Consider the following 26,878-nt stretch of genomic DNA (forward strand, 5'->3'; position numbering starts at 1 on the left):
CATGCTATCTATATTTGCCCACTGAAGTTTAAAACATATGTACACAAAAAAACTGCACGTGGATGTTGACAGGAGTTCTATTAATAATTACCAAACCTTGGAAGCAACCCCAGTACCTTCCAGTAGATGAACAGACAAACTGTGGTACAATGAATTACCATCCCATGCTAAAAATAAATGACTATCAAGCCATGAAGAGACATAGAGGAAGCTTAAATGCACACTGCTTAAATGAAAGAAGCCAATTTGAAAAAACAAGATATGGTATGATTCCAACTCAGCGGCATTCTGGAAAAGGTAAAACTAGGAGACAATAAAAGATCAGTGGTTGCCAGGGGTGGAAGGAGGATAAGGATCAGTAGGCAGAGCATAGAGAATTTTAGGATAGGAAAGTGAAAATGCTGTAAATGATAATAATGGATATATATCAGTAATGACACATTTATAAACACTGGTACAAATCCATAGAATGTACCACACCAAGAATAAACCCCAAGGTAAACCATGAATTTGGGGTGATTATGATGTGTCTATGTAGATTAATCCTGGATAACACACGTATCATTACAGTGAATGATGCTGATAACAGGGAGGCTGTGCATGTGTGGGGGCAAGAAGTATATGAGCAATCTCTGTATCCTCCTTTCAATTTTGGCGTGAATCTAAAACTGCTCTAAAAAATAAAGTCTTGAAAAAAAGAAAGCAGAAAGACCAGACAAAAATATGACTAGAAATCAAGAGAAACAATGGTTACAATTCCACAGGGGAATTCAAACAATGGAGCTATAACATAGCAATTAAAAAAGTAAAGTTATTTAATAGTACAAGTTTCAGAAGGAAACAAGAGAATGGAGCAGAAAAAAATAATCAAAAATATAAAAGACACAAATTTCTCCAAATCAATGAAAGATAGCAATCCACACATCCAGGGAGATCAGTGACCCACAAGCGACATAAAGAAGAACACAGATAGGCACATCACAGTTAAACTGCTTAAACCCAAAGCTTCACAACGGTCAGAGAAAAAAATTACCTTCAAAAAAGCGACAGTAAGACTTAAACCTGACTTGCCAGTAGAAACAATGAAAACCTGTACCCAATATTTTATCAGTACAAAGAATTCATTCATCCATTAGACAAATATGTACTGAATATCTACCACATGCTAGATACTTTTCTAGGTACTCAGAACACATCAGTGAATAGAACAAAGAATGTATGTTATATTTAATGTGTAAAATTATATAATAAACATATTTATAATAACATTTTTAAGGGAAGAAGTTAATTGTATAAAACAGACTTAACAATCTATTCAGAAAATACACTTCATTATTGCTGTTAGAATTATAACTCAAGTTTTTAATTTAACAGACTCATGACTAGTACTTTTTCAGTGATAGATGAGATTCTTTATAATCAAGTATAGTCTAGGTCGGAGAAGGCGATGGCATTCCACTCCTGCACTGTTGCCTGGAAAATCCCATGGACAGAGGAGCCTAGTAGGCTACAGTCCATGGGGTTGCGAAGAGTCGAATACGAATACGACTGAGCGACTTCACTTTCACTTTTCACTTTTATGCATTGGAGAAGGAAATGGCAACCCACTCCAGTGTTCTTGCCTGGAGAATCCCAGGGACAGAGGAGCCTGGTGGGCTGCCGTCTATGGAGTCACACAGAGTCGGACACAACTGAAGTGACTTAGCAGCAGCATAGTCTATGTATTAAAGAGCCGATCTTACTAAGCTCTTTAGGTAATCTTACTAGGCTTTTGGGTAATGAAAAGTCCATGAAAATTTAGAGCTGATCTTCTAGAAAACCCTAGAGATGATCCATAGTCCAGACCCTCATTAGAGATGAAAAGGCACAGTATTATTTAACTCAATTTCCAAGGTCACACAAAGAAGTTAGAGACACATCTTAAGTCCCAGTGACTCCTGGTCAAATATGCTTTGTTGTTGTTCTTTGTTTGTTGTTAAGTTCATGGAGAGATGGGTTTAATTTAATTTTTATTAATGTAACATGCATATAGTTTTAAAAGTAAAATGATTTATGAGACTTAAAAAGCAGCAATTTTCTTCCCTTCCTCTGCCCACCTCCAATTTCCAGTCTCCAGAAAGAACCATGTTTAACTTCTAGTATTAATAATACTGGGCTCCCTCGTAGCTCAGTCGGTAAAGAATCTGCCTGCAAAGGAGATGCCGGTTTGAATCCTGAGTTGGGAAGATCCCCTGGAGAAGGAAATGGCAACCCACTCTGATATTCTTGCCTGGAAGAGTCCCATGGACAGAGGAGCCTGGCAGGCTACAGTCCACGGGGTCACAAGAGGTGGACACGACTTAGCGACTAAACCACCACCCACCACCACCATTAATAATGTTCTTTTGTTTGACAGAATGTTATTGTGTGACAGCTTATCAGTCATATATACCACGTGTATGTGAAAGGAGTCCATTTCAACTTGCTCATTCTGCAGTGCATGTTTTATATTCAAGGCACAGGCAAAATAACTGGTAGGCTACCAGTGACCTTGTTGCTATACATACAATAGGACAATTAACTAATGAAATGGATTTTCATGAGTGATTTATGAAATATGTCTCATTTCTTTGGAGATGGAGCTGAATACTGGTTGCAAGGGATTAGTGGTACGATAAATACATATAACTTCAGAGGAGAGAAAATCTGAATTTTATACTCCGCATATTTTTTCCTAAGCTTTAATAGTACAAAAGGTTAAACTAAAAGAATTTCGAACTCTCTAATATTTTAACTAGAGAGAGTAACAATTTTAATATTAATAGAATCTTTATGATTATAAATAAGTCCACATATAGGTCATGAAGAGACAATATACAGCAAATCATTTTCATCTTAGTAGAGTACTATAATACAAATAATTTGCCTTTGGCATTTGAAGTGATGCCTATTTTAGCCATCTCAACATTGGCTTTGTACACTGAATGCTTATGATAGAAAAATATCAGTACAGGTTACTAAATAATTTACTTTATTTTTTTAAATAATAATGTACTTTAATAATTATTGTTTACATTAATATCACCGAGTATTTCATGTTTTGTTTTTTCCCAGAGAAAATGCCAAACAAGAAAGAAAAACCTTTCTGTTCACCTGGTGGGTATAAATTTAAATTCTAAAAACTGAAAATGTCATAACTATAGGCTTATTTTTTTAATGAAATTCTTCTCAACTTAAAATCATTTACCTATTACGCCATTTGCATCACAAACTATAAGACAAGTGACTCACATGAGACAGGAAGCTGGCTGTAGACTGGGAAGATGGCACGTTGGAATGAGAGCGAGCAGCAGACGATGGCTGTAGAAGGCGTGGCTTCACAGCAGAATTTGAGGTGTATCCAGGACCCTGCAGTTCCTGGAAGACAGTATATATGTGAGCAAAATAACTGTCAACCTACAGCTGGAATTGTGAAATCAAAATGTATTTTTGCAAATAAATTTCACTTACATGTTGAACCCCTACAAAGTTTGAAGCCAAAGTATTAAGCAAGATGCATGTTATTCTTTGGGGACTAATGTTGGGCTTAGCAAGAGGCTTTCACACTTGTGAATGATGTAAGCATTCCAGGTGGGAAGCGGCATCTCCAATCAGAGGCTACTACATTGGTTTTAACTTGGCCAAACACTCCACACCAGTTCTGACATACTACTGAGAAGATTCCTCTCCAGCTATGGGAAGGTATCCAGTACTGTGACTTTGAAGTATGGCCGCACTTTTAAAGTATATTCAAAAAACAAATATATTTTGGTGGAAAATGTCCTATTTTTAAAGCACACCTGATTTGTCATGCAAATTACCTCATTTTTGCTATTCTCCAAACAAGTCAAACATGTTTGACCTCCTCCTGTATGCAAACCTCTGGTTCCCCAAGGTAAGTACTTCTGTGTTTCCTTCACACAATATAAACCTAACATAAAGCATGGTGCTTCAACGTGTTACTATATAGGAAAAGGATAGGTACAGTAGGTACAATGTAAAGATTTTGTAATTGTTAATATCAGATAATGTTAAAAGTACACTTGAAAGCATCTAAGATACATGAAGAAAACCTAAAAGTATATCAGTGAAGTGAAGTAGCTCAGTCGTGTCCAACTCTTTGCGACCCCATGGACACCAGGCTCCTCCGTCCATGGGATTTTCTAGGCAAGAGTATTGGAGTGGGTTGCCATTTCCTTCTCCAGAGAACTTCCCGGCCCAGGGATCAAACCCAGGTCTCCCACATTGTAGACAGACGCTTTCCGTCTGAGCCACCACTTGATCTTAGCCAAAAGGCCAAGACCAAGGCTTAAGTTTTGCTTAAATTGCTATTTAATGAAAACCAAAGACCTTACTTTTACATCCAACGTGTGTTGAAGTTTTAGGCGCACAGATTCTTGTTCCTGACGCTGTATTATATCTTGACATTCTGCAAACTGCAAAGATGCCTACAATCAAGCAACCACATGTGGTTTATCTTCCATTCTTTGTGCAATTTTATTTTATTAATGTATATGTGCAGAGTCGCCATCTCTTCAAGGAAACTTCCCCCCATTCCTAGCACAGTGTATTACATTTATCTATTTACTTATCTGTTTTATTCAGAAAACTGAGAGTTATTGGAGGTCATGTCTTTGTAGCCCCAGCATCTATATAGCGTTTAGTAGGTGAAGGATACGCAAAAGAATGAATGAACTAAGGATGAAATGAGCAAACAGCTTTAGCAATGGTAAAAATATCTGCATAAAGATAACCACAACTGAAATTCGTTGCGCCCATATATCATATTCTAAGTCCTAAGTTTGCATAGGTGGGAACATAGACCATGTTTGTCACCACAGAGGCTCTGTTGTCTCAAGAAGCAAGGACTGGTTTGGGTATACAGTATTTTCAGGTTTCCAGAGTTTCCAGGTGACACAAAGAGATTCCTCCTCTACAACATATGGCAAGGACAAATGTGGTGTCATCACTGATCTTCGCAGTCATTAAGCTGCATTCTCTACCTGCACTTTCTGAACTCCACAAAGTGCCACACATTAGCATTACTTCATCTTTTTATTGATATTATTAACGGACTGTATTCTACCAAGTATTGAAGTCCTTCTTTGAAGGTAAATTAGACTGGTGGTATTTTAAATTATTCAGGCCACAAAGGATACCAGAAGCATCTCACATCTTGCATTACTGCTCTTATGTTCATGTAAGCAAAAAAAAACACAACACCATAATTTTGTAAAAAGTATGCATCATGATTTGTTCTTAAAGCTCAGCCTTCTCTACAGGATATATAGTTCTTCCTTGTGTGAAGTGACTGGGACACAATCCAATTCGACAGATTTGGTGTCTATCAACATGGAGCTTGCCTGTTTAGTTGTTAACTACTGTATTTATTTAGTTAATAACCACCTTATCGAGAGCAACTTCCATATTAGCAACCTTTTCTTTCAATCGGCGCTCCTGAGATCGCAGGACTTCTAGTTCTCCAGCCATCTTGTTTTTCTCTGTTGCAACAGTACTCAATTCCTGGCTTAATTTTGTCTTCTCTTCTTTTAGAAAATGTTTTTCCTACAATTATACAGGAGTGAATATCAGAAACAATATAGCGATGTAGATGCTGAAGCACATACATATCATTTCTCTTAGCCTAGATTTGTTCATTTTACTCTTTCATTATTTGCCTATTTGGAACTTAAGGCAGGAGGGGAGAAAAAAGTGGGAAATAACAAAGACACAGCAAGTAAGTCCATGTAACGAGTGTGTGTGCGTTCAGTTGCTTAGTCATGCCTGACTCTTTGTGACCCCATGGACTGTAGCCCACCAGGCTCCTCTGACCGTGGGATTTTCCCAAGCAAGAATACTGGAGTGGGTTGCCATTTCCTTCTCCCAGGATCTTCCTGACACAGGGATTGAACCCACGTATCTGGTGTCTCCTACACTGCAGGCAAACTCTTTACTGCTGAGCTACCAGGAAAGACCGGTGAGAGGTATAACAAATGTATATGCATATCTGTCAGTGTTTAGCCTCATTCTAAAAAAGCATTTCAGCATTCTGGAAAGGGGAAAAGCAACTGCTTGAGTTGCCCTCATTTTTTGCGTGTGCTGTTTTCCTTCTCATTGGCATTATGATCAGTTCTATTGTAACTCTTCTTCTGAAAGTGCAAGTCTACTCCAAAGACTGACTATTCCCTGACTGACGTTTAAGGGAATATTTGAGCACAACACAGATTTCACCTCTATTAATGCATGGTTTCAATCTATGAGAAATACTAGGTCAGTGCAGAAAACCGCACCCAGCTAAGGAGAGTTGCTCAGAAATACAAAACACAAACATACACACTCTTCAAACAATTAGCTCCCTCCGTTTACCTTGTGTTAATGAGCCACATCCTATGTCACAGAAAAACCTACCTTCTACCCCTTCTTAACAACTATCACACTGCAGTTCTTCAATGCACATGTTCACAAGCGAACTTCAGGTCATTTTTAAGATAAAGGACCATCCTAATTGTCGTATTTATGTGTCTCTTCAACATTTAACGTGCAAAACCGTGCCACCATTTTCATTGGGCACCTATTTCCTTTGTCAGTGATGAAGTTCGTCAGTGTCATGCTCCTAATCCCACTACTCCCACAAGTCCCGTGGTGGGTTTTGTTGCACAATTTTGTATAGCATGATTTTAGGAACACAGTTGTCATATTAGAGTGGAACTGAATATACTCTGCTTATAATCACTCTGTCTCTACCATGAGTATCTTCTTGCAGTTAAAATACTAGCTCTTGGACAGCTACATGTAAGAAAATGAAACCAGAACACTTTAACAGCACACATAAAAATACACTCAGAATGGGTTAAGGACCTAAATGTAAGACCGGACACTATAAAACATCAGCAGAACACTCTGACATAAATTAGAGCAATATCCTTTTCCATCTATCTCCCAGAGTAATGGAAATTAAAACAAATCAAAACTCCAATGGAATTAAATGAATGAGACCTAATTAAACCCAAAAGTTTTTGCACAGCAAAGGAAGTCATAAACAAAATGAAAAAACAACCCACGGAATGGAAGAAAATATTTGCAAATGATGCAATTGACAAAAGATTAGTCTCAAAAATGTACAAACAGCCCATGTGGCTTAATATCATAAAAAGAAACAATCCAATCAAAAAAATGGGCAGAAGACCTAAACAGACTTCTCTCCAGAGAGGACATACAGGTAGCAAGAGGCACATGAAAAGATGTTCAACATCTAATTAACAGAGAAATGCAAATTAAAACTATGACGAGGTAACACCTCACACCAGCAGAATGGCCATCATCAAAAAAATCCACAAACAATAAATGCCTTAGAAGGTGTGGAAAAAAGGGAACCACCTACATTCTTAGTGGGAGTGTAAACTGGTAACTGCCACTATGGAGAACAATATGGAGTTTCCTTAAAAAATTAAAATTAGACCTATCACACGATCCAACAATCCCACTCCTGGGCATATAGCCAGAGAAAACCATGGTTTGAAAGGATACATGCACCTCAGTGTTCACTGCAGCACTGATTTACAATTGCCAGGATATGGAAGTAATCTAAATGTCCATCAACAGATGAATGGATAAAGAAGATGTGATATATATATATGCAATGGAATATTACTCAGCCATTAAAAAGAATGAAATAATGCCATTTTGCAGGAACATGGATGGACCTGGAGATAGTCATACTAAGTGAAGTTAAGTCAGACAGAGAAAAACAAAGGTAGTATGATATCACTTACATGTGGATTCTAAAAAAATGATACAAATGGAATTATCTACAAAACAGAAACAGACTCACAGACATAGAGAACGAATTTATGGTTACTGGTGGGAAGGGTTGGGGGAGGGATAGATTGGAAATTTGAGATCGAATATACATACTACTTTCTTTTTTCTTTCTTTTTAGATTAATTTCTATTGGAGTAGAATTGCTTTGCAGTGTTGTATTGGTCTCTGCTGCACAGCAAAGTGAATCAGCTATATGTATCTACACATCCCCTCTTTTTTAGCTTTCCTTCCCATTTAGGTCACCACACAGCACTGAGCCGAGTTCCCTGTGCTCTACAGGATGTGCTCATTAGTTACCTATTTTATGCCTAGTATCAAAAGCGTATATACGTCAATTCCAAGCTTCCGATTCTTCCCACCCCACCCCTCCCCCTTGGAATCCGTATGTTTGGTCTCACTGATACATTTAAAATAGACAACCAACAAAGACCCACTCTACACACAGTGAATGCTGCTCAATATTATGTAATAATCTCAATGGAAAAAGAATTTGAAAAAGAACAGATACATGTAAAAAATAACAAAAGACGACCAAGGAAGAAAATCATAAAAGTAAAATTCATTCCAGAGTAGTTATTAAAAAAATAAACAAGAAACACTAGCTCTCTCTAGGTCCTGCTCAGATGTTCCCGTGGGAACCTTCTCCGCACGCTCTGTTAGGAGTGGCCTCCGGCCCTGTCCCCACTGAACTTTGCATCTCTGTGTGCCTCACTCTGTGCTGCAGCTCACTAACGGGTAAACACGCTGGTCTCCCCCACTCCAAGCACAGGCACTCACCTTGTTCGCGTTTGTCATTGCCTCTTCCAAAAATTGTATCTTGCTCTGAAGGGCATCTATCTGACCTCTTTTAGCTGTAATTTGTTTTTGCATCCCCATTGCCACTTTCATAGCTAAAAAAAAAAAAAAAAGGAACTAAACTGTATCTTAGTTTTTAAAGTTTCTAAATTTTGAGAGGTGACTCTAATTTTATGTTCAAACACCATGAAAATGTGTAAGATTCCTGGATCATTTCAAGAAAGTTTTCACAAAAGATGTTTTCAGATTTCCCAATATTGGGACATAACAATTTTCAGCAATTACTCAGGGGTTTTGAGCTGAGAAACATATATAAATGCTGATGTTTTGTGATTCCTTGCTAGAATTAACTTCATTGGCCATCGTAATTTGCCATATCTCCAATGGTAATAAATAATACTGACCAAATTCATACTTACACATATAGGAAATATATACACAAAATATACAGTCATACAACGAAAAATGTAACTAGAATTTTCACTAAAATAACTTTCTAGAAACTCATATATAAAATACCACACAAGACATCTACTATTATCGATCTTTTAAAAGATCCCAGTGATAACACAAACCATTCCATTTCCATTGTCATGGGTATTGCCATGTACTCAGAACTCACTATTGTTTCAAAAGTCAAACTGGCCACATAAGCATATATGTGATTATTTTACTGAAACTGGTAACAGGATGAGAATGTTCTAGACAGGAGGCAAGGCACTGAAGACTTAAGACATGGCAGGCCACTGAAAAGATAAGTAAAGCTCACCACTGTTTGGAAATTCAAAGATCCTATGTTGTTTCTTAGAACCAGCTAAGAAAAGAGGTTTGAAAATGCCACTGCTTTTGAGTTAGGTCCAGCTTAGAGGTTAAAAAGAAAAAGAAAATTGGCATTCTTTAAAAACAAACTATTGGAGGATGAAAGGTCTGACTTCTTGCTAACAAGATATAGTTCCTGCAGCTAAAGTGTCCAGACCAGGGTTAATACAGGCACAGTTCATTGGTTTGTTAATAGAGCAAAAGTCTGCTATCATTTGCTCACCACTGTGAAGAATTCTGGTCTGATTAAATGCATCACACTTGGCCTTCAAAGGAAATTTTCTTAATAAATTCTTTATTTTAAGGTGATCCTAATTCGAGAGTGAATTCAGGGTTACCTAGTTAATTTAACAACTGTAATGGGATGGGGGGAGCTGTGGAGAGGCCTGGAGCACATGAGGAGGAGACTGTCTAGTGGATGGGGCGGTGGGAACAGACCCCAGGTGGGCCTCTGGAGTGAGCTCTCCACGCCCCTCCATTTTCTTTACGTTTACCAGCAAAGACAGAGCTGAATCTCTGAGGACTGCACAAAATGTGGACACTTCAAGAATTTCTGTGCCATCTTTGGGCAAGGGCCATGGTAATCTTTTCAGTATCATTCCAATTTTGGTATATGTGCTGTTGAAGTGAGCACAAACATAAATCTCTTGACATGAAAATATATTGAGAAATAGAAAATGTAGTCTTTAGTTAAATCTTTATTCTTATAGTCAGCTAACACAGCCATACTAACAATGATAGGAATAATATGATTTAAACAGCAACTAACCTTCCCTCTGAATTAATATGGGCAGCAAGGTGAAAAGGGAACAGGTGTAAAGCGGTGAGAAGCGACCCCTCATCCTAGCAGGTCAATTCCCAGGGCACCCTCCCACCTTCAACTCAGAGGAGGAGTCAGGAATGGACAAATAGCCATAGGCACACAGTTTACGAAGATAAGTAAACATGTGAAAAATAGGCTGATGAATGAAAATTATTGGTGATCTGTATTTATATCAACACTTCCTCAAAAACAATTACTTGGCATTTATGGACATTGAGGTTTGTTAGAAATTATTGAAATAGCTAAAGAAAAAGAAAGATTCAGATACTTAAGGAATAAATTAAGCAAATGTCAATTTCCCTCAAAAACACTGGGAATTATAACAGCCATATAACAACCATCAGTGATATCTACTGTTGTAGGTCTCTCACACCATGCTTCACTGTGAAGAAGTGGAAGGCAACGAATCCAGTTTGTGTTTTATTAAATCTATACCAAGGGAATTAAAAACAAAAGGAAAAGGTCTTCTGAAGCATACCATGGCCATCAGATCCTTCCATTGACTTTAAAGTATTTCTTGTTTGCTCCAACTCAGACTGTGCAGATTTTAATTGCATTTTCAGCTTATTTGTAGTAGTTTCCATTTCTTCACTTTTGTTTCGAAAGTTCCTTTTTAAGACTTCATAGTCCTCTGTACAACATGATAAGCAATAATAGTTGGTTAATTTTTTTCTACTTCATTGTTATAAAGCTTATTTTATTTGTAATTAATGATCACAGAATTTTGGAGCTCAAAGAGACCCCACTTAGTTACATCATCATTTGTTACAGAAATGAGATGTACACACACTTTTTCAGGGATCTAACTCTTTTTAATCTGCTCGGGTGGGTGGCCCTCTTTTACTCTTATTATTCATTGCTTTTCTTCCAGCCAGTGTAATTGGCTCACATCTATTTCCTCTTAAACTTTCTTGGATAATCATACCCACCACAACAGATTCGGCCACCATGTGTAGGCAGATGGAGCTCATGACTCGGTAAGAAACCTGACACTGCCACGTGTTTTACCTGATTTTTTATCTCCAGTAACTATCAAAATACCTGGCATTCATCATTCATACACAAGAACACACACTCACACATTCAACTATCCATTTATTTACACGTGTCTATTAATATATGATAGATAGATTTACTTATAAAGGGAACCAGCAGAGTCAAGACCTCTCTGCTGAGATCTAACCCTGTCTCTCCAGATACTTTCACGTGGATGCCCTGGTGCCCGAAGACCAATGGTCTCACACTGATTGCCTCACCCTCCTGCCTGTAAGTTAACCCCCTTGATTTCATTTTCTCAGATGTTGGTATCATTGTTCTCCCAATACTACAAATTTAAAATCAGAAGCACACACACAACCGCTCTGATCATTTACTGTTGATTCAATCTCCAAAACCTTGCCTAAGTCTTCCCTCTCCTCTCATTCTCATTATACTGCCTCAGTTCAGGTTCTCATCGCCTTTCCCTGGGACCACTGCAAAATTCTCCTTAGCTGGCTGGCCTCTGTTCTAGGCTTGCCTTTCTCTTCTTACCTGCTGACTCTGTCCTTCTAAAATGTAAATTTGGTGACAACAATCTCTTACTCGGTATCTCTTGCCGGCTCCACGCTGTCTGGCTCTGCCTATCCATTCTGCCTCATTTCTTAGTTCTTGTTCCTTTGTACCTCTACTCCCATAAGTGTTTCTGAGGTTGCACTGTGTTACTTCATGCCTTCCTGCTTTTGCCCATAATGTTCTTTCCACCTGGACTGCCCTTCTACCTCCTTTTCACCTGCCAAATTCCTATTCCTCCATCGAACCCAGATGTCACCTGCGACAGGTGATTCCCTCCCTCTCCCGCATCTCTACCCACCACCCAGCCAGTGTGCTTCACCCACCGCACGTGATACATTCTACACAGGTCTGGCTTCCAACCAACGTGGAGCCTCACCGTTGTCCCCAGGGCCTGTCTCAGCATCTGGCATAGTAAATGCCCAGCCATCACTGACATACGCATGTGCGTGTGTGTGTGTATGCGTGTGAAGTAGATGTCACCTGTACCATACTAACAGTGAACTGAGGGTATTTTCATCTTAAAATTTAAAGCCTTGGAATTTTCCATTCCAAGAAACTTGCATAAGTCTATTTACATGTGTGGCTTCATTATTACACCTCTAATCAAGCTATCTGACTCAGAGGACTCGAGGTTTCCACTTCTCTCCCTCTCCCCTTGGAAACGCAGTGCAGAATTTCATGGACACTGAGGGCTGACTAAAGTTAATGGTTAATGAGTGCACGCTCTGGGAGCACTTCATGGGGAAGTGGCAGGGTTTCGGGTGATGAGGCGTGTGTGCAGGGACAGCATAATTATCCATGTCTGTATCACTGGACGAGGGCCCATCCTGTCACAACAGTCCTAGTATCCTCGTGGAACGCCACGGACAGCACTCCTATTTTCGGCAGAGTTTGAACTGGAGTCACGTACCGGTAAGGCTGTTTAACTCGTTCCTACTAGCTTTCACCTCACTTAATAAATGGTCTCTCTCTTGCTTGATGTCTTTCACTGCACGGAGCCTCTCGGAGCCTGCGTTCACCAGCTTCACCTTTTCCAATTCCAGGTCACTCACTCTGGCTTCAAGCTCCCGTACCTTTGCATCTTTTTTATCTTTCAAAATCTAAATGTAGGGATAAATACAAAGGACAGAGCAAGAAATAAAAAAATAACATATAAAGCAGCAATAAGAAGTGGGAAAACAAAACGAGTATTTTACCTTTCTTTTAACCATAGATACCAATTCCCAGTATCACTGGCTACAGCCCTCCATTATTCCTATTCTATATATTCATTCATTAAAAAAAAACAACAAAAACGTCCTGGGCACCTAACTGTGCGAGACTCCATTTTACACGCTGAGGACGGTGTGCAGGTGAGGCCCCAGGCGAGCACCTACTCGGGTTTTACCCCCACGGCCCCTCCCCCACCCGGCTCCCCCTGCCCTGACCGTGTATCGCAGTAAACAATGTCCTTGTCCTCATGGGACTTTTACATTCTCGTGAGAGGAGACAGACCGCAACAAATATTGAATAACCAGATGACAATGATGATGGGAAAAGAACTGAAAAGGTGAGAGGGTAGAGAATGAACACAGGGAGGGGGCTGCTACTGGAGCTAAGGTGGTGTGTGGAAGAGAGCCTGACCACTGCCCTGATGAAAGCTTCTAGTCAGGGTGGCTGTTGGCGGTACTGAAAACTTGGATTTGGGGAGGGGGTCCCATCAGTCTAACCCACTCTGCCTAAAAACTGTTCTTCAAGTGAAACAATTTATGCTGGACCCTTGCTTTCCTTTCAGAAGGCTGTATTCCCCTCCCTGGTAAGGACAGCCTATACGATCAGCTCCTAGTATAAAAACTCTGCCCACTGAGCCCCTGATGAACCCCCTGGGTTGGCAACATCTGACACATGTTGTCACAACATATTGCTGGCGGGGTTAAGCATCTTGTGCCTGACTGCAGGAGAGGAACCTTATGCTTGGTTTCCTCTGGGTGAATTTTCCCCTTTTCTGATTTTCAGATTCTTTGTCATAAATCATCATAAGGGAAAAAATATTGTTTTTTTTAATCTATATGAGATGATAGATGTTAACTTATTGTTGCACAATATGTGTAAATTAAGCCATTATGCTGTACCCCTTAAACTCAAACAGTATTGTATGTCAATTATATTCCAACAAAACCGAAAGAAAAAATTAATTACATGTGATTTGTTTCCTACTAGTTACCATGGCAGATAAAAGTAATATAAAGCTTGGGAAACTGAATTTTTAAAAATTCATTCAATAGTTTTAAATTCTGACAAACATTTACTGAGCACCTTCTGGGTACATGGCACAAAGTCAGGGGCAAGGGTACAAAGATGAAGATGTGTGCCCTGCTTGAAGAAGTCTTCAGTCTTACAGGGAAGAGGAGAAATTGCTATTTACACACACACACGCACACACCACATACCCACCCCCCACACACACACATGCACGTGCGCATACACAGTGCAATATAGAATGTGACCCAGGCTGTAACAAGTACAAACGCAGTACGATAAGGTTCAGGTGGAGAGTGGAATGGGGGAACGGAACTAATATTTTCTAAACGTCTTCCACAGACCAGGAACCAAGCTAAATCCTTGATATACACTTTCTCATTTAAGCCTCAAATAACCCAACAAGATTCGGGGGTGTTTTGTTTTGCATTCTGGTTTACAGACATAGAAGCCAACATTCAGCACACAGTCCAGGGCTTTACAGCTACTGAGCGGCGAGACGGGGCTCAAAGTTAGGTCTGTCTGAAGGGGGACAAAATGCTTTCTCAAACTACGGGATCATGACAGACTGCGTAAAGAAGCTGGATTTTCTGATTTTTCTCTTTTGTATCAGCACTTCTGAACCATTTGGGGGCCACTCCTTGTGGAATTTAAGAAAAGTGTGGGACCTTCCTCACAAAAGCACACATGCACACTGACAAAAACACTTGCAAACGATTTCGGAGTGTCTACAACTATCTTTACAGAACCTACTTCTGGTCAATTAGGTCAGACTTACGGGAGAAAAGAGATATTTCAGAAGCTAAACCACCAAAACACTCTACAGACCTTAACTTCCTGTAGCTCCAGCCTCCTGTCATTGATCTCCTTCTCCAGCTGAGCTTTCTCCACTTGCATAGCGCCGGCCGTGCGCCCGTGCTGGCCCACCAGCTGCGTCATGTTCTCGATCTGCTGACGCAGGATCTCGATCACTTTGTCCTTCTCTGCCATCTGCAGCCGGAGGGCCTCGCACTCTGTCTGCACGTTTCGGAGGTGATCCCCTTCATTCTTCAGGTGCTGCAGCTCCTGCAACTTCAAGTCCACCCGGGAGCGCAGCTTCGTGATTTCTGAGTTGGTGGCCTCGATGGCTCGCTCCTTTTCTTGGAGGGAAGCTGTCAGGTCCGACACGGTCCTCTCCGAGCTCTCCAGGGTCATCTTCTTGGCTGTCAACTCTTCCACCACTTTGCGGAGCATCTCTTTGGTGGATTCAAGCTGAGCAGTCAAGGAGGACACTTTTTCTAGACTTTCATTCTTTCCCTGAATGGCTGCCATCTGATTGTTAAAGAAGAATTGCATGGATTTAGGCAGACAGGCAGAGGTCTCAAGGGATCTGACAAGTTAGCTCAAGAAGATGAAATCATGAATATGACAGTACCTCAATTGTTTTGCTCTCAGAACTTCATACAGACAGCAGACTAACTTGTGTTAATTAGATCAAGGTGGAGAGGCCTTAATTAAACAACGCTCATCCAGAATGGTGTTGTAGGGTGGGGACGAGCTCGGCAAGTTTTCCACACCAATTTATATTAGGATGACACTGGCAACAGTGGAAAGTGGGTAAGAGTGAAGACAGCTATCCTTTGTTTCCCTCCTCCTTAATTCCACCTTTGAGGGAAAAGTGAATGATGGCTTTTATCCAATGTACATTCACATTCTCTGGTCCTTGTTTGGAAAAGAGTAAGATTCTAATTGGGCTTCCCTGGTGGCTCACACAGTAAAGAATCTGCCTGCAATACAGAAGACCCTGGTTTGATTCCTGTGTTGGGAAGATCCCCCGGAAAAGGGATTGGCGACCCACTCTAGTACCCTTCAGCTTCCCTGGTGGCTTAGATGGTAAAGAATCTGCCCACAATGTGGGAGACCTGGGTTCAGTCTCTGGGTCGGGGAGATCCCCTGGAGGAGGGCATGGCAACCCACTCTAGTGTTTTTGCCTGGAGAATCCCATGGACAGAGAAGCCTGGTGGGCTATGTAATCCATGGGATCTCAAAGAGTCAGACACGACTGAGCGACTGAGCACAGCACAGCGCAAGATTCTAACCGCCAGGTGCTCCTTGCAGCTTTCCTCCTGCCCGGGTTGGACCAGAGAATAGGAAGATGACTTTGCCTGGGTCTAGGCCAAGGCTGGTCCCTTTGGTTTGCTTTTTCATTTGAGGAAGCTCTTTTGGCAATTATGGCAGGCATTGAAACTATGTCCTTCCTGTCTTGAAGGTACACTGGTGCTCACACAGCACTCCACATGTCACTCCTGGGGTGCTGAACTGGAGTGCACCCAGCCTGCATATCTATCATTCCTAATCAGTTTGGGAGGAAAGGAGGGGAAAGCCTCTCTGGGGAAGGGGAAACAAAAAAATCCACTGGAAACCTTCAACCTTGCTTTTCCTTAGATCTCCCTATGCACTTAGTTGCTCAGTCGTGTCCGACTCTTTGCAACCCCATGAACTGTAGCCCACCAGGCTCCACTGTCCATGCGGATTCTCCAGGCAAGAATACTGGAGTGGGTTGCCATGGGATAGAACCCAGGCCCCCCACATTGCAGGCAGATTCTTTTCTGTTTGAGCCACAGATCTCAGATGAAGCCCAGATCTCCCTATGGTCTGATGTTTTTCTATTATTAGGATTATTAGGTTACCAATTTCCAGGTGAAATGAAAAGGCAACTGGATGAGAGTTTCATTACTCAACAATGGACAAAAGTGAGATGAAGTTTAACAAGAGGCCAGAACCACAGAAATAAACACCCAGGTTACATATCTTGCTCTCAGAGCCCACAGCTCTCCCCGGGGAGGCCCGGCCTCACCTGCCGCTCCATCTGGCCCTGACACTCGCTCTTCATGGCCTTGAGCAAGGCCTCCAGGCGCTGCACCTCCATGTTCCTGTCGTCCAGTTCTCTCCGCAGGTGGTCGATGGTGATGCTGTTGCCCGTGTCCCGGTCCCACAGCCTCTTGTTCTGCTCCTTCTCCAGACTCAGCTCCTTCTCTCGCTTATGTAGGTCGGCCTACAGGAAGGGACGTCAGCCTTCCCCCTCGTGTTACACATTGGTTTTCAAACTCTTTTTCTCCTTACATCATCTTTGGAGTTTCTATGTGATTTGACAAGACTTTGATCTTGGAATTGGATTCTTTTTTAATGATTTTAGATAAAGAACTATGATTTCCTAGAAAACTAACATTTTGTTGACTTATAATTTCTAGCATTGCAAGTAACTCTCAATGGACTAGAGCCCAGATTAGATATGAGGATTCTGGGAAACATGGAACAGGAGGGAGAGAAGTGAGGATTATCCCGCAGTTTAGAGTCAGCTCTCCCTTGAGCATGTGCTCATCAAGCCCCGGTTAGCCTGTGAAGGACACTCCGACAGCTGAGGGCCCTGTAGCCTGAGGTAAGGTTTGGTGGGGAGAGAATCCTGTTCTACAGGAACTCTAATAAAGTATCGCATGAAGGGGTACCAACATCACCTTTCCTAAATTTCTCAGCCTGTAGTACCCCTAATGGAGGGCAGAAACTGCTTCACTACCATCAGAATCCTCTTTTCTTCCTAAAAAAATTTTTTTTACCTAAATTTGCATTTAACTTTTCTTTATACATGATTTGTATGTGTTTTGAATGTTGTTTGGTTTTGAAATGAACATTCAACCCTACTTCAGTTTAGCAGAACACAATACCTAACAGAAAGACTATGGCTATTCAAAGATTACCTTCACCCAACTTGTAAGCCCTAAGAGTTGTGCTTATACAATATTATATTTCACACGTAAAACTTGAATAGTGTCCAGGATGCTGTGTTGTGTGTAAATGTACAGATATGTTGTAAAATTTGGAATTTGAAACTAGTTTTGTGAAATACGGTGGTAAAACTTCCCAGAATTAATCTCATTCATATTTCAGAGCACCTTCTTACCAAGAGCTTTTGAAGTTGGTCGTCCAGATTTCCAGATTCCTGACTGAACTGATCACGTTCCGTCCGTGCTTCAGTTAGCTCTGAGTTTGCGAGAACTAACTGCTTCTCCAGCTCTTCTATCTACAAGGAAAGCACAAATGAATCTGACTACGTCAATGAGTAATATAAAATAAATACAGTCTTTGGAAAACAAACAGTATTATTTGGGGCAATGGTATCATTTGGGGGGCAAGAATAAGAGTTCATTTTGTGATGTATTTTGTAGACAAAATTGTGATGTATTTTGCAAAGTTTTCCAAACTTAAAATCTATGTGGAAGTCAGCCAGACAAACTGACCAAAATGAAGTACTTGGTACTGTGAGATTCAGCCGTTGTCTGTAATACGCCACTCTCACCATCACACTACTCAAAATCCATCTTCTGTGAAAATGAGTTCTATAATTTGGTATTTAAGGAAGCTTTATGTGGCATAAAGAACATTCTACAAAGCCCACACAAATTAACTATATTATACTTAGAAGTGCTATTTTGTTTCAGAACATCAGTTTCAAAAATAAAGGCACTGACTATAAAACAATGCATGGTAACAAGCTTATAGTTATCGTCACTGTTAGTCACCCTATTTTGAAAGGATACACAAATTTTCAAATATATGTATATATATAAAATAATACAATCCTCATTTTTTTCCAACTATCAAGTGGGGTAAGAATACTAGTTTAAAGAACTGTATAGATGCAGTTCTCTCTTACAGACAGGCAGCTGTCAGATCTGTGTGACCATGCATTTCTATGACATACGCCAGAAGGGCCATCGCTGTAAACAGGATCTCTACAGCCCTTAACCTGGGGCTGCAGGCTAAGAGGTTAAGATCTCTAACAATGGAGATTCTGAGTTTGTATTTGAGCACAGCTACATAAACTCATTACGTAGACACAGATATTAAAATAATGAAAAACTACTGATACTGAGTGTTATATAGTGATACCTAACCTTTAATGTGATACCTATAATAACATTTCATCACCACTTTCCAATAACAAAAAATCTTTCATGTCTGCATAAATGCTACATATTCCTTACTTCTAAGGCATCTACTGAGTAGGCTTCTAAATCCACAGTCAAGAATAAAACTTAATGACTGGTTTGGATGCAACTGTGATTAAATCTTCTTAGAGAACATACGAGCAAACCTAACATTTTGTGATACTATTTTAAGTTGGTCTAAGTTCATTTAAGATCATCATTTATTAATTTGGTACGTGTATATTAATTTCATTACATATAAACATGTATATGCTACTATCTCTGATAAATGGTAAGGGTGAATACATAGATGGGTGTGTATACATATATATGTCTTTATTTACATATGTACATACATGACTTAAGAGCATACTAATACAGGACTATCAAATAGTTTCACATTTACCAACAGAGTAGTATCACAACCTACAGGAATTTGAATATAAATTTTAATATTTACATTGGATACATTTCAAAACTGACTTTGTAATCGATTCCATGTTTTATACAAAAAAGTATTTCACAGAAATTAGGTAAAACATTAGGTGACCGATAGAAATGAGCTCATAGATACTAATAATCCTATAAAAAAGTGCTTTCACTCTTGTGTTCCTATAACAATTCATCCTCAGGGACACAAGCAGCTTCCTAAGACAAATGAGTACTATCAGCTGAAACAATCTCTTCAGCTCTACTATTATTAGGAAAGACTAACTCAGCACACATAGTAAAGACATTAAAAATACTGAGGGAAAAAAACATCAACTCTTACTTTGGTTAGACAAATGTGATCAGAAAGGCAATATGATCTGGTTGAGAGTCAAACAGCCTGGTTCTGAACCAGCTTCTGTCACATAAGGTCTCTGAGTCTGTAATTTGAGTCTAAATTACACATCTATAATTTGAAAAAAGTATTATAGATGATCTTTCAAATTCCTTTCAATTCTGCTTCTAATATTTTTCCACATAAGATCAGCATTAATAAAGCTGAAATTCTATATTTTCAAAGGAACCATATTTGAGCTCTAAATTTAACAAGAATGCTTTCAATTTTAAAAGTTGCTCATGTGACTAACATGAACATTTTAGACTTCTAGTCTGGGGTAAAACCATTCCTATCTTTGAGCAAAGTATTTGTGTGGTTTAAAAGCTGAAATTAAGACTTGTTATTTTATGTCTGTTTTCACTTTTTAAGAAATTCTGGATAATCACTTAATGTTAAATTCTATGAGACCAAATTTTACAAAGAAAAAAATAAAAGAAAAAAGAAAAAGAATCAACTTGTATCTTTCCATCTAAGTATCAGACATCCCTCCAGACCCCTGCAGGAACATTAGTTTTGTAGTTGTCAGTACTGACTCAACTGCTATAGCTCTGCTTTTACCTTTCACTTTTTAAAAGTAAAAATATTTATATTAATTAATCAATCAAAAAGATAAATAGAGAGTGAAAGGGAAAACCATTGAGGTAGCAGCTGAGCTGATACAAACAGCTGTAAAAACATAAGATGAAGAAAAGCCTTTTAAAATGTCCAGAATAAATACTGACATCTGAGATGTATTAGTTTTTTTCTCTTTTCGTTTCTTTTTAAATAGCAGCACTGGTTTTCCCTTTCACCATCTATGAATCTACTTTTTGTTTTGGATCACTGGACAAATAAGTACTGGGATCTCATTATAATCGTACAGTGATTTTAGATATCACCAATTGTGCCAAATTGTTATCTCGCTTTCTGTGCTCAAAAATACACAGTTCTGGGATAATAAGGAATGCTGCTGGTCAGCATGGAGGTGCATTGGCAGAACTATGCAGAGATTTGCATAGAATCTCCCTGCACAGGGTACAGCTCCAGCCAGTGCTACTACAACTTCACTTTTTGAGTAAGAAATTCAGCCCCAAATGCTTTCAAAGTATGAAAAGTAAACTTAGAATCAAGATTGTGAGATATTTTTGTTATCAAAAAGCGAAAGTTAAGAGTAAAGCCAAATCTACAGAGCCAATAGTGACAGCTTCTACTGGTCCAAATTCGTAAAGGGGAATTCTGGAGGTTCTCCTAAAATGGAAAGAGAAGAATAGAAAAAATATTACAGTAAAACACTTTTGTATGTCTGAAAGCTATGTCTACAGTCTTCTTTGAAACATCACTTTTCATCAGTATGAAAATACTTTTGCTTATCTGAAGGGACACTTGTCTGGCTAAACAAGTTTTCTCTATACTTATGCATTCTAGTTGGGAAAGTTTTGTTCAGCCCTGTCATGCAATCAATTTTTAAAAATAATAAATATTTTTTTCTGAAGGAATCTGACCCTCAGGAGAAAATACTAACACTGCCTGCCTCTCATAAAATATGTTGATGTATAATATCAACATACTCTTAAATAATAAGTCTCTCTTCCCACAAATCTCACTTTTAATCATAGCTGTATTTTTTCCTTGTTATTTGGACAGTATATATTGTATATATTAAACGTACAGCAGCAGTGGAAAAATAAAATTTTAAGATTTTATTTAATTTTAAGATTTTAAGGTTTTAATAGGCTTTAGCCTATTAAATGTCAAGGTAAATGAAAATAAAAGAAATTAAACAAAAGAATCTGTGTTTTTTTAAAATTCTACATTCAATTTATCACAATGAAAATATTTTATAATGATAGAATTTTTCATGAACACAAAATAAAATACTTTCGTTAATGTGTTTGATCTTCTTTGCTTAGTTACACTATGTATTTTTTTTTTACACCATGTATGTTTAATGCTTTTCAGGTCAGAGACATTAAAATCTGTATTTACATAGCAGGATAATCATCTCTCAGTGTTCCTTGACTAAAGCGAGTTACTATAGAGATTCTAGGTGCCAACTCGATTAGGCTTACTACGCTTTACCAAAAGTCTCAGTGATCTGGATTAAAATTAATTAAACTAATATGGCCTCCTTTTTTCCAATAATGTTGACTCTTTAAGACTGTAAAAATTGTTCATGATCAATTGTTTACATTAAAGCAAGGTAAGACAATGATTTTAGTACTGTGTTTGTATCTACATGACCTCAAAACCCTCATATAAAAGGTTTCAGTCATTTATCTGAGGCTAATGCTTCTACAATGCGAAAGAGATAGGTGTTTATAAAAACAAAAATGATTTTTGTACTGTTAAGATGTCAATATTTGTTAAAATTTCCTACCATGCCCAAATTTAGGTTGATCAGCATGGTGTTATACATCAGACGACATGCATATTAGCAAACAACTGGGTGACAGCTTATGAAGAGGCTGTTTCCAAGCAACATTACAAATGGAAAGCTATATTAATTTCAAATGATGTAAGATAGATAGGTGAGTCAAGTCTTAGTATTTAATATTTTGTGGCTTTTCAAAGGGTCTGTCAATAAACAATGAAAATTAAATCTTTTCAGAATGGGTTGCGTATGATGAATATCAGTCATTGTATAGACTTGATCTGCCCAGAATGGGGTGGATATTCCTGTTATCCATCTTCAGGGGAAAAGTCCATCCTGAACTAGAACACAAAAGGCAGGCCTCAGAGAAGCCGGAAAGAACAAATATTTCTGTCTGGGCTTTTGTTTCTTGGATTTAGCCTTTAAGAAGTCTAAGGCTCCTTAAGGCTACTTCTAGGTGGCAGTGGTTGAAATGACCCTGACACAAGAATCAAGGCCAAGAGCTAAGGAAGAGGTTTTCGAGAGCAGTGCTGTTCACACTGCAACCCACCAGGAAAAAGTGAAATCAATTTAGTGGGCGTCAAATCAGTATCTGAAGAGAAGAAAAAGAGCCAGTGTCATATTATTTTGTGAAACATACTTGGATTGTATCTGTGTATACTAGATCATATGGAAAACTACATTTCTTGATGTGGGTAGTGATCAAAAATGTTTGAAAGCCCCTGTAGAGGATCCAAATCTCAAAACTGAGATTATACAGTTTCACGTTACTCTTTATTGTTTAGACCTTATAGCAAGATCATGTCTAAATTTTCTATCCTTTTAGCTGTGCAACAACTAACTAAAGTTGAAGTCTTGAACTAGAGAATCAAGGAGAAAGAGCCCCCTCCTGTGACCAGCATAGGGGTGACAGCGATAATGAAAGGAGGGGTTGCCCAAAGGCAGGAAAATATCTGGAAGAATTAGTGCTGCAATTTTTCAACTGCCTCTTCCCATAAGGAGCTTTTTCCCTTGTACCATTACCCTGTAGAACTAGATTATGTTATAAAGAAAATCTGTCAGCTTTCTTATACTCTATTTTTTCCCAATTAACTAAGGAGTAAAAAAATTGGCTACAAGTGGTTAGACCTGCAGGTTCTCTTATAGGTAGGATGACTATCTAAAGGATTTATCATCCAAACTAGGGCATTTTGGAGGTGAAAGGTGGTATTCACAAAACAGGATACTATTCTGCGTCCTTGAAATCAACAAAAACCTAAGCTCCAAAAAATTGGTTGATAATGAAAATAGTTTCTTTTTAGCTATGGAAACTGAGAAAACAGAATACTGTAGTAAATAATAATGTCTAGTTTTAATAGGAACAGTGTGATAAGAGATGAAGATTTAGCTTGCTAATTTTTTCTTATTCAGACTAATCTTGAAGTGAATTCAGTTTGTAAGCCTCACAATGATTAATAAGGAGGAGTTGAAGTAAGAAATAGCCTAAAGTATTCAGTGGGAGGGGGAGAACAGCTGGTGCCAAGTACTTGCAAAAGCTAAACCTTGTAGCAGTAATTTAAATGATGTTATCCTTTAATTTTTTAGAAACTTGCTTGAAGAATGCAGGAAACTTTTCTAAGAATGAATTGATTTGAGCAAACACTGTGTATAATTAAACATGTAGATATTTAGCACCCATCTTATAAACTGCTTTTAATTTTAAATGATTGCTTTGATTCCTCATTTTCAAATAAACCATTAAAAACTATCTAACTGATTCTGTGTATAACAGTCTCTGGAAGCAGAACAGCAAAATTTAAACTCACCTTGTCTTCATACATCCTTTTGGCTTCCCTTAATTCAGAACGTAGTTGAGAAACAGTAGATTCCAGGTCACTCAGTTGGCGCATGTACATTGAATTTTGGTTTCTTGCTTGCTCTCTAAGAAGGGTTTAAAGAGGGAATAAGAGAAAATAAGATCTAAGGTAGAAGGAAAAGAGCATGACAGAGGATGAGATGGTTGGATGGTGTCACTGATTCAATGGACATGAACTTTACCCAACTCTGGCAGATGGTGGCCTGGTGTGCTACAGTCCACAGGGTCGCAAAGAATTGGACATGACTTGGCAACTGAACTCTTGCCTGGAGAATCCCATGGACGGAGGAGCCTGGTGGGCTGCTGTCCATGGGGTGGCTAAGGGTCGGACACGACTGAGCGACTTCACTTTCACTTTTCACTTTCATGCATTGGAGAAGGAAATGGCAACCCACTCCAGTGTTCTTGCCTGGAGGATCCCAGGGACGGGGGAGCCTGGTGGGCTGCCATCTATAGGGTTGCACAGAGTCGGACACAACTGAAGTGACTTAACAGTAACAGTGGCAACTGAACAACAACAAGGGCAATTAGCAAATTAAGAGTAAGTGTGATACCTAAGGGCGCTCTAGCTTTTAGGCACTTTTCACTAATTATTTAATATAGCCACTAGTCTTTTATCTTTCAAATTGGTTACTAAAGACTTAAGTTCAAAAATGTTAACTGTTAAACATAGATGATGCATACACAGGAGTTCATTTTACAGTTTTCTCCCTGTATGACTGAAAATGTCCATATAAAAAGTTTCAACATGGGAATGCAAATTATAAAATTATTTGTATGTTGTTAGTCACTAAGTCATGTCTGACTCCTTGAAAACCCACTCACTGTATACTTATAATTTATATATATTTACACATATGTGCATGCTCAGTCACTCAGTCATATCTGACTCTTTGTGACCCCACAGACTATAGCCCTCTGGGACCCTCTGCCCATGGGATTTTCCAGGCAAGAATACTGGAATGGCTCGCCATTTCCTCCTCTAGTGGATCTTCCTGACCCAGGGATCGAACCCACATTTCCTGTGTCTCCTGCATTGGCAGGTGGATTCTTTACTACTGAGGCACCTGGGAAGCCCACACACACACACACACACACACACACACACACACACACACACACACACACACACACACACACACACACACACACACACACACACACACACACACACACACACACACACACACACACTGTGTGTGTGTTTTATCCAATTATCCAATTAGTTGAAATGTAGATAAAAATTAAAACATCCAAACCCCAAGAGGCCCAAATACTTGCCATAATACTTCTGATATGGTTATAAAGTATTATCCATATGTTAAATAATCTTTTCTGTTCACTTGAATGTTAGAAAAGTTTCACTTTCTTGTAGAATCAACTATTAAGCATTTTTTTAAAAAGACCTTAGAACAAAAATCAATAAAAAATAAAATGAAGATTAACAGCTATCAACTTCAAACCACCAGGCACACATACTGAATGATCTCCAATTGACTCTGGATACTGTTGGCTTGGCTCCGAGCACTGCTAGCTTTCTCGGTGAGTCCTGTTATTTCAGCTTCATGTTCACTTATTAACTGCTCAATCCTATAGAAAGAATATGGTGATCGTTATTTGATACAGACTTTGCCTGATAATGAATTATTCTAAAGATTAATTATTTCAATACTCACATTTGGTATTTTGTTTTAGCTTTGTCTATATTATTCATTTTATGACAAGTATCTAGCTCTGGGAGTTGGTGAGGGACAGGGAGGCCTAGTGTGCTGCAGTCCATGGTGTCGCAAGGAGTCGGACACGACTGAGCAACTGAACTGAACTGATGACAAGTATTTAAGTTAGATACAGAATCCTTTATCCAAATCCTTTGGGAGCCAGTCAGGCTTTGGAATTCAGAATTTTAAAAAAATGTTATGATGGTATTAAAGCATAGTACTAAGTATCATGTGACTTCCCCAGAGAGATCTATGGAAGTGTCTCAGAAGCCAGACATCACTAATGCAATGGTAGGTTTTTAAATATTCACAGTAAATCATGAAAAGACTATAAAAAGCTTAACATTAGCTCAGATTAGGTTTTGCCAACAAAACTGACATAGTATCTAACCTTGACCAAAGTGTAGTCAGATGCCTCTTGGCACTTAGGAGCCTAGGCTTAGTAAGAATTTTGCTAAGTCAGTTTAGTGAGAACTTCCCACCCCATGCCTCCTCCTAGTAATTTTCTACCTACTGACCCCCTCACCCTGCTTCTTGGCTATGAATCCCCATTTGCCCATGTTGGACTGGGAGTTGAGCCTCATCACTAATTCAATCACCTTTTGCAACAGTCTTGAATGACATCTTCCCTACTTTTCAAATAAGTGTCTTAACATGAGTTTCCTACAAATCTATGGGGGGAAAAAAATCTGTGTTTTAGAGCTTTTTAGATATTGGAATTGCTGATGAGAGATTGTAGACTTGTGCTATAGTTTCACTATGATCTTCTATACCTCAGCCGAAACCTACCTATCTTGATGTTGTTGAAGAAGTAGTTCCATTTTGTTTTGTGATTCAGATTTCAGTGCTTCAAGCTGATCCTCTACCTGTTTATAAAAAAGAAATATTGATTGAGGAACTGGTAAATCTAACCCTTGGAAAATTTAGAGATTTTCTAACTAAAGGAATGCTTTCAGTTCAGTTCAGTCACTCAGTTGTGTCCGACTCTGTGCGACCCCATGAATCACAGCACGCCAGGCCTACCTGTCCATCACCATCTCCCAGAGTTCACTCAGACTCACGTCCATCGAGTCAGTGATGCCATCCAGCTATCTCATCTT

At 39.0% G+C, this 26,878-nt stretch overlaps 1 protein-coding gene, 1 long non-coding RNA gene and 1 other non-coding gene across 32 annotated transcripts in view; 1 reads left to right on the forward strand and 2 right to left on the reverse strand.

The window, feature by feature from the left end:
* Window positions 1–26,878, reverse strand: part of CCDC158 (coiled-coil domain containing 158) — a 78,429-nt gene that overhangs the window by 26,733 nt on the left and 24,818 nt on the right. For 17 of the 30 annotated variants that reach the window (XM_060417265.1, XM_060417281.1, XM_060417268.1 and 14 more), the window contains 12 exons: window positions 26,568–26,644; window positions 25,540–25,650; window positions 24,011–24,125; window positions 18,003–18,122; window positions 16,902–17,099; window positions 14,894–15,376; window positions 12,738–12,927; window positions 10,755–10,907; window positions 8,617–8,729; window positions 5,425–5,583; window positions 4,374–4,466; window positions 3,271–3,396 (listed from right to left, as the gene is read on the reverse strand). In XM_060417265.1, coding sequence (XP_060273248.1) covers window positions 3,271–3,396; window positions 4,374–4,466; window positions 5,425–5,583; window positions 8,617–8,729; window positions 10,755–10,907; window positions 12,738–12,927; window positions 14,894–15,376; window positions 16,902–17,099; window positions 18,003–18,122; window positions 24,011–24,125; window positions 25,540–25,650; window positions 26,568–26,644 — 1,938 coding nt within the window. The remainder of the gene's footprint in view (window positions 1–3,270; window positions 3,397–4,373; window positions 4,467–5,424; window positions 5,584–8,616; window positions 8,730–10,754; window positions 10,908–12,737; window positions 12,928–14,893; window positions 15,377–16,901; window positions 17,100–18,002; window positions 18,123–24,010; window positions 24,126–25,539; window positions 25,651–26,567; window positions 26,645–26,878) is intronic. The other 13 variants (XM_060417284.1, XM_060417283.1, XM_060417272.1 and 10 more) reach the window with 3 other exon arrangements.
* On the forward strand, window positions 139–3,350 carry LOC132659971 (uncharacterized). The gene is made up of 3 exons (XR_009601085.1): window positions 139–297; window positions 3,094–3,135; window positions 3,258–3,350. It is a non-coding gene; the product is annotated as an uncharacterized LOC132659971 (long non-coding RNA).
* LOC114115503 (U6 spliceosomal RNA) lies at window positions 9,981–10,087 on the reverse strand. Its single transcript, XR_003589838.1, has one exon. It is a non-coding gene; the product is annotated as a U6 spliceosomal RNA (small nuclear RNA).

Source organism: Ovis aries, chromosome 6, assembly GCF_016772045.2.
Source record: "Ovis aries strain OAR_USU_Benz2616 breed Rambouillet chromosome 6, ARS-UI_Ramb_v3.0, whole genome shotgun sequence".
NCBI lineage: Eukaryota > Metazoa > Chordata > Mammalia > Artiodactyla > Bovidae > Ovis > Ovis aries.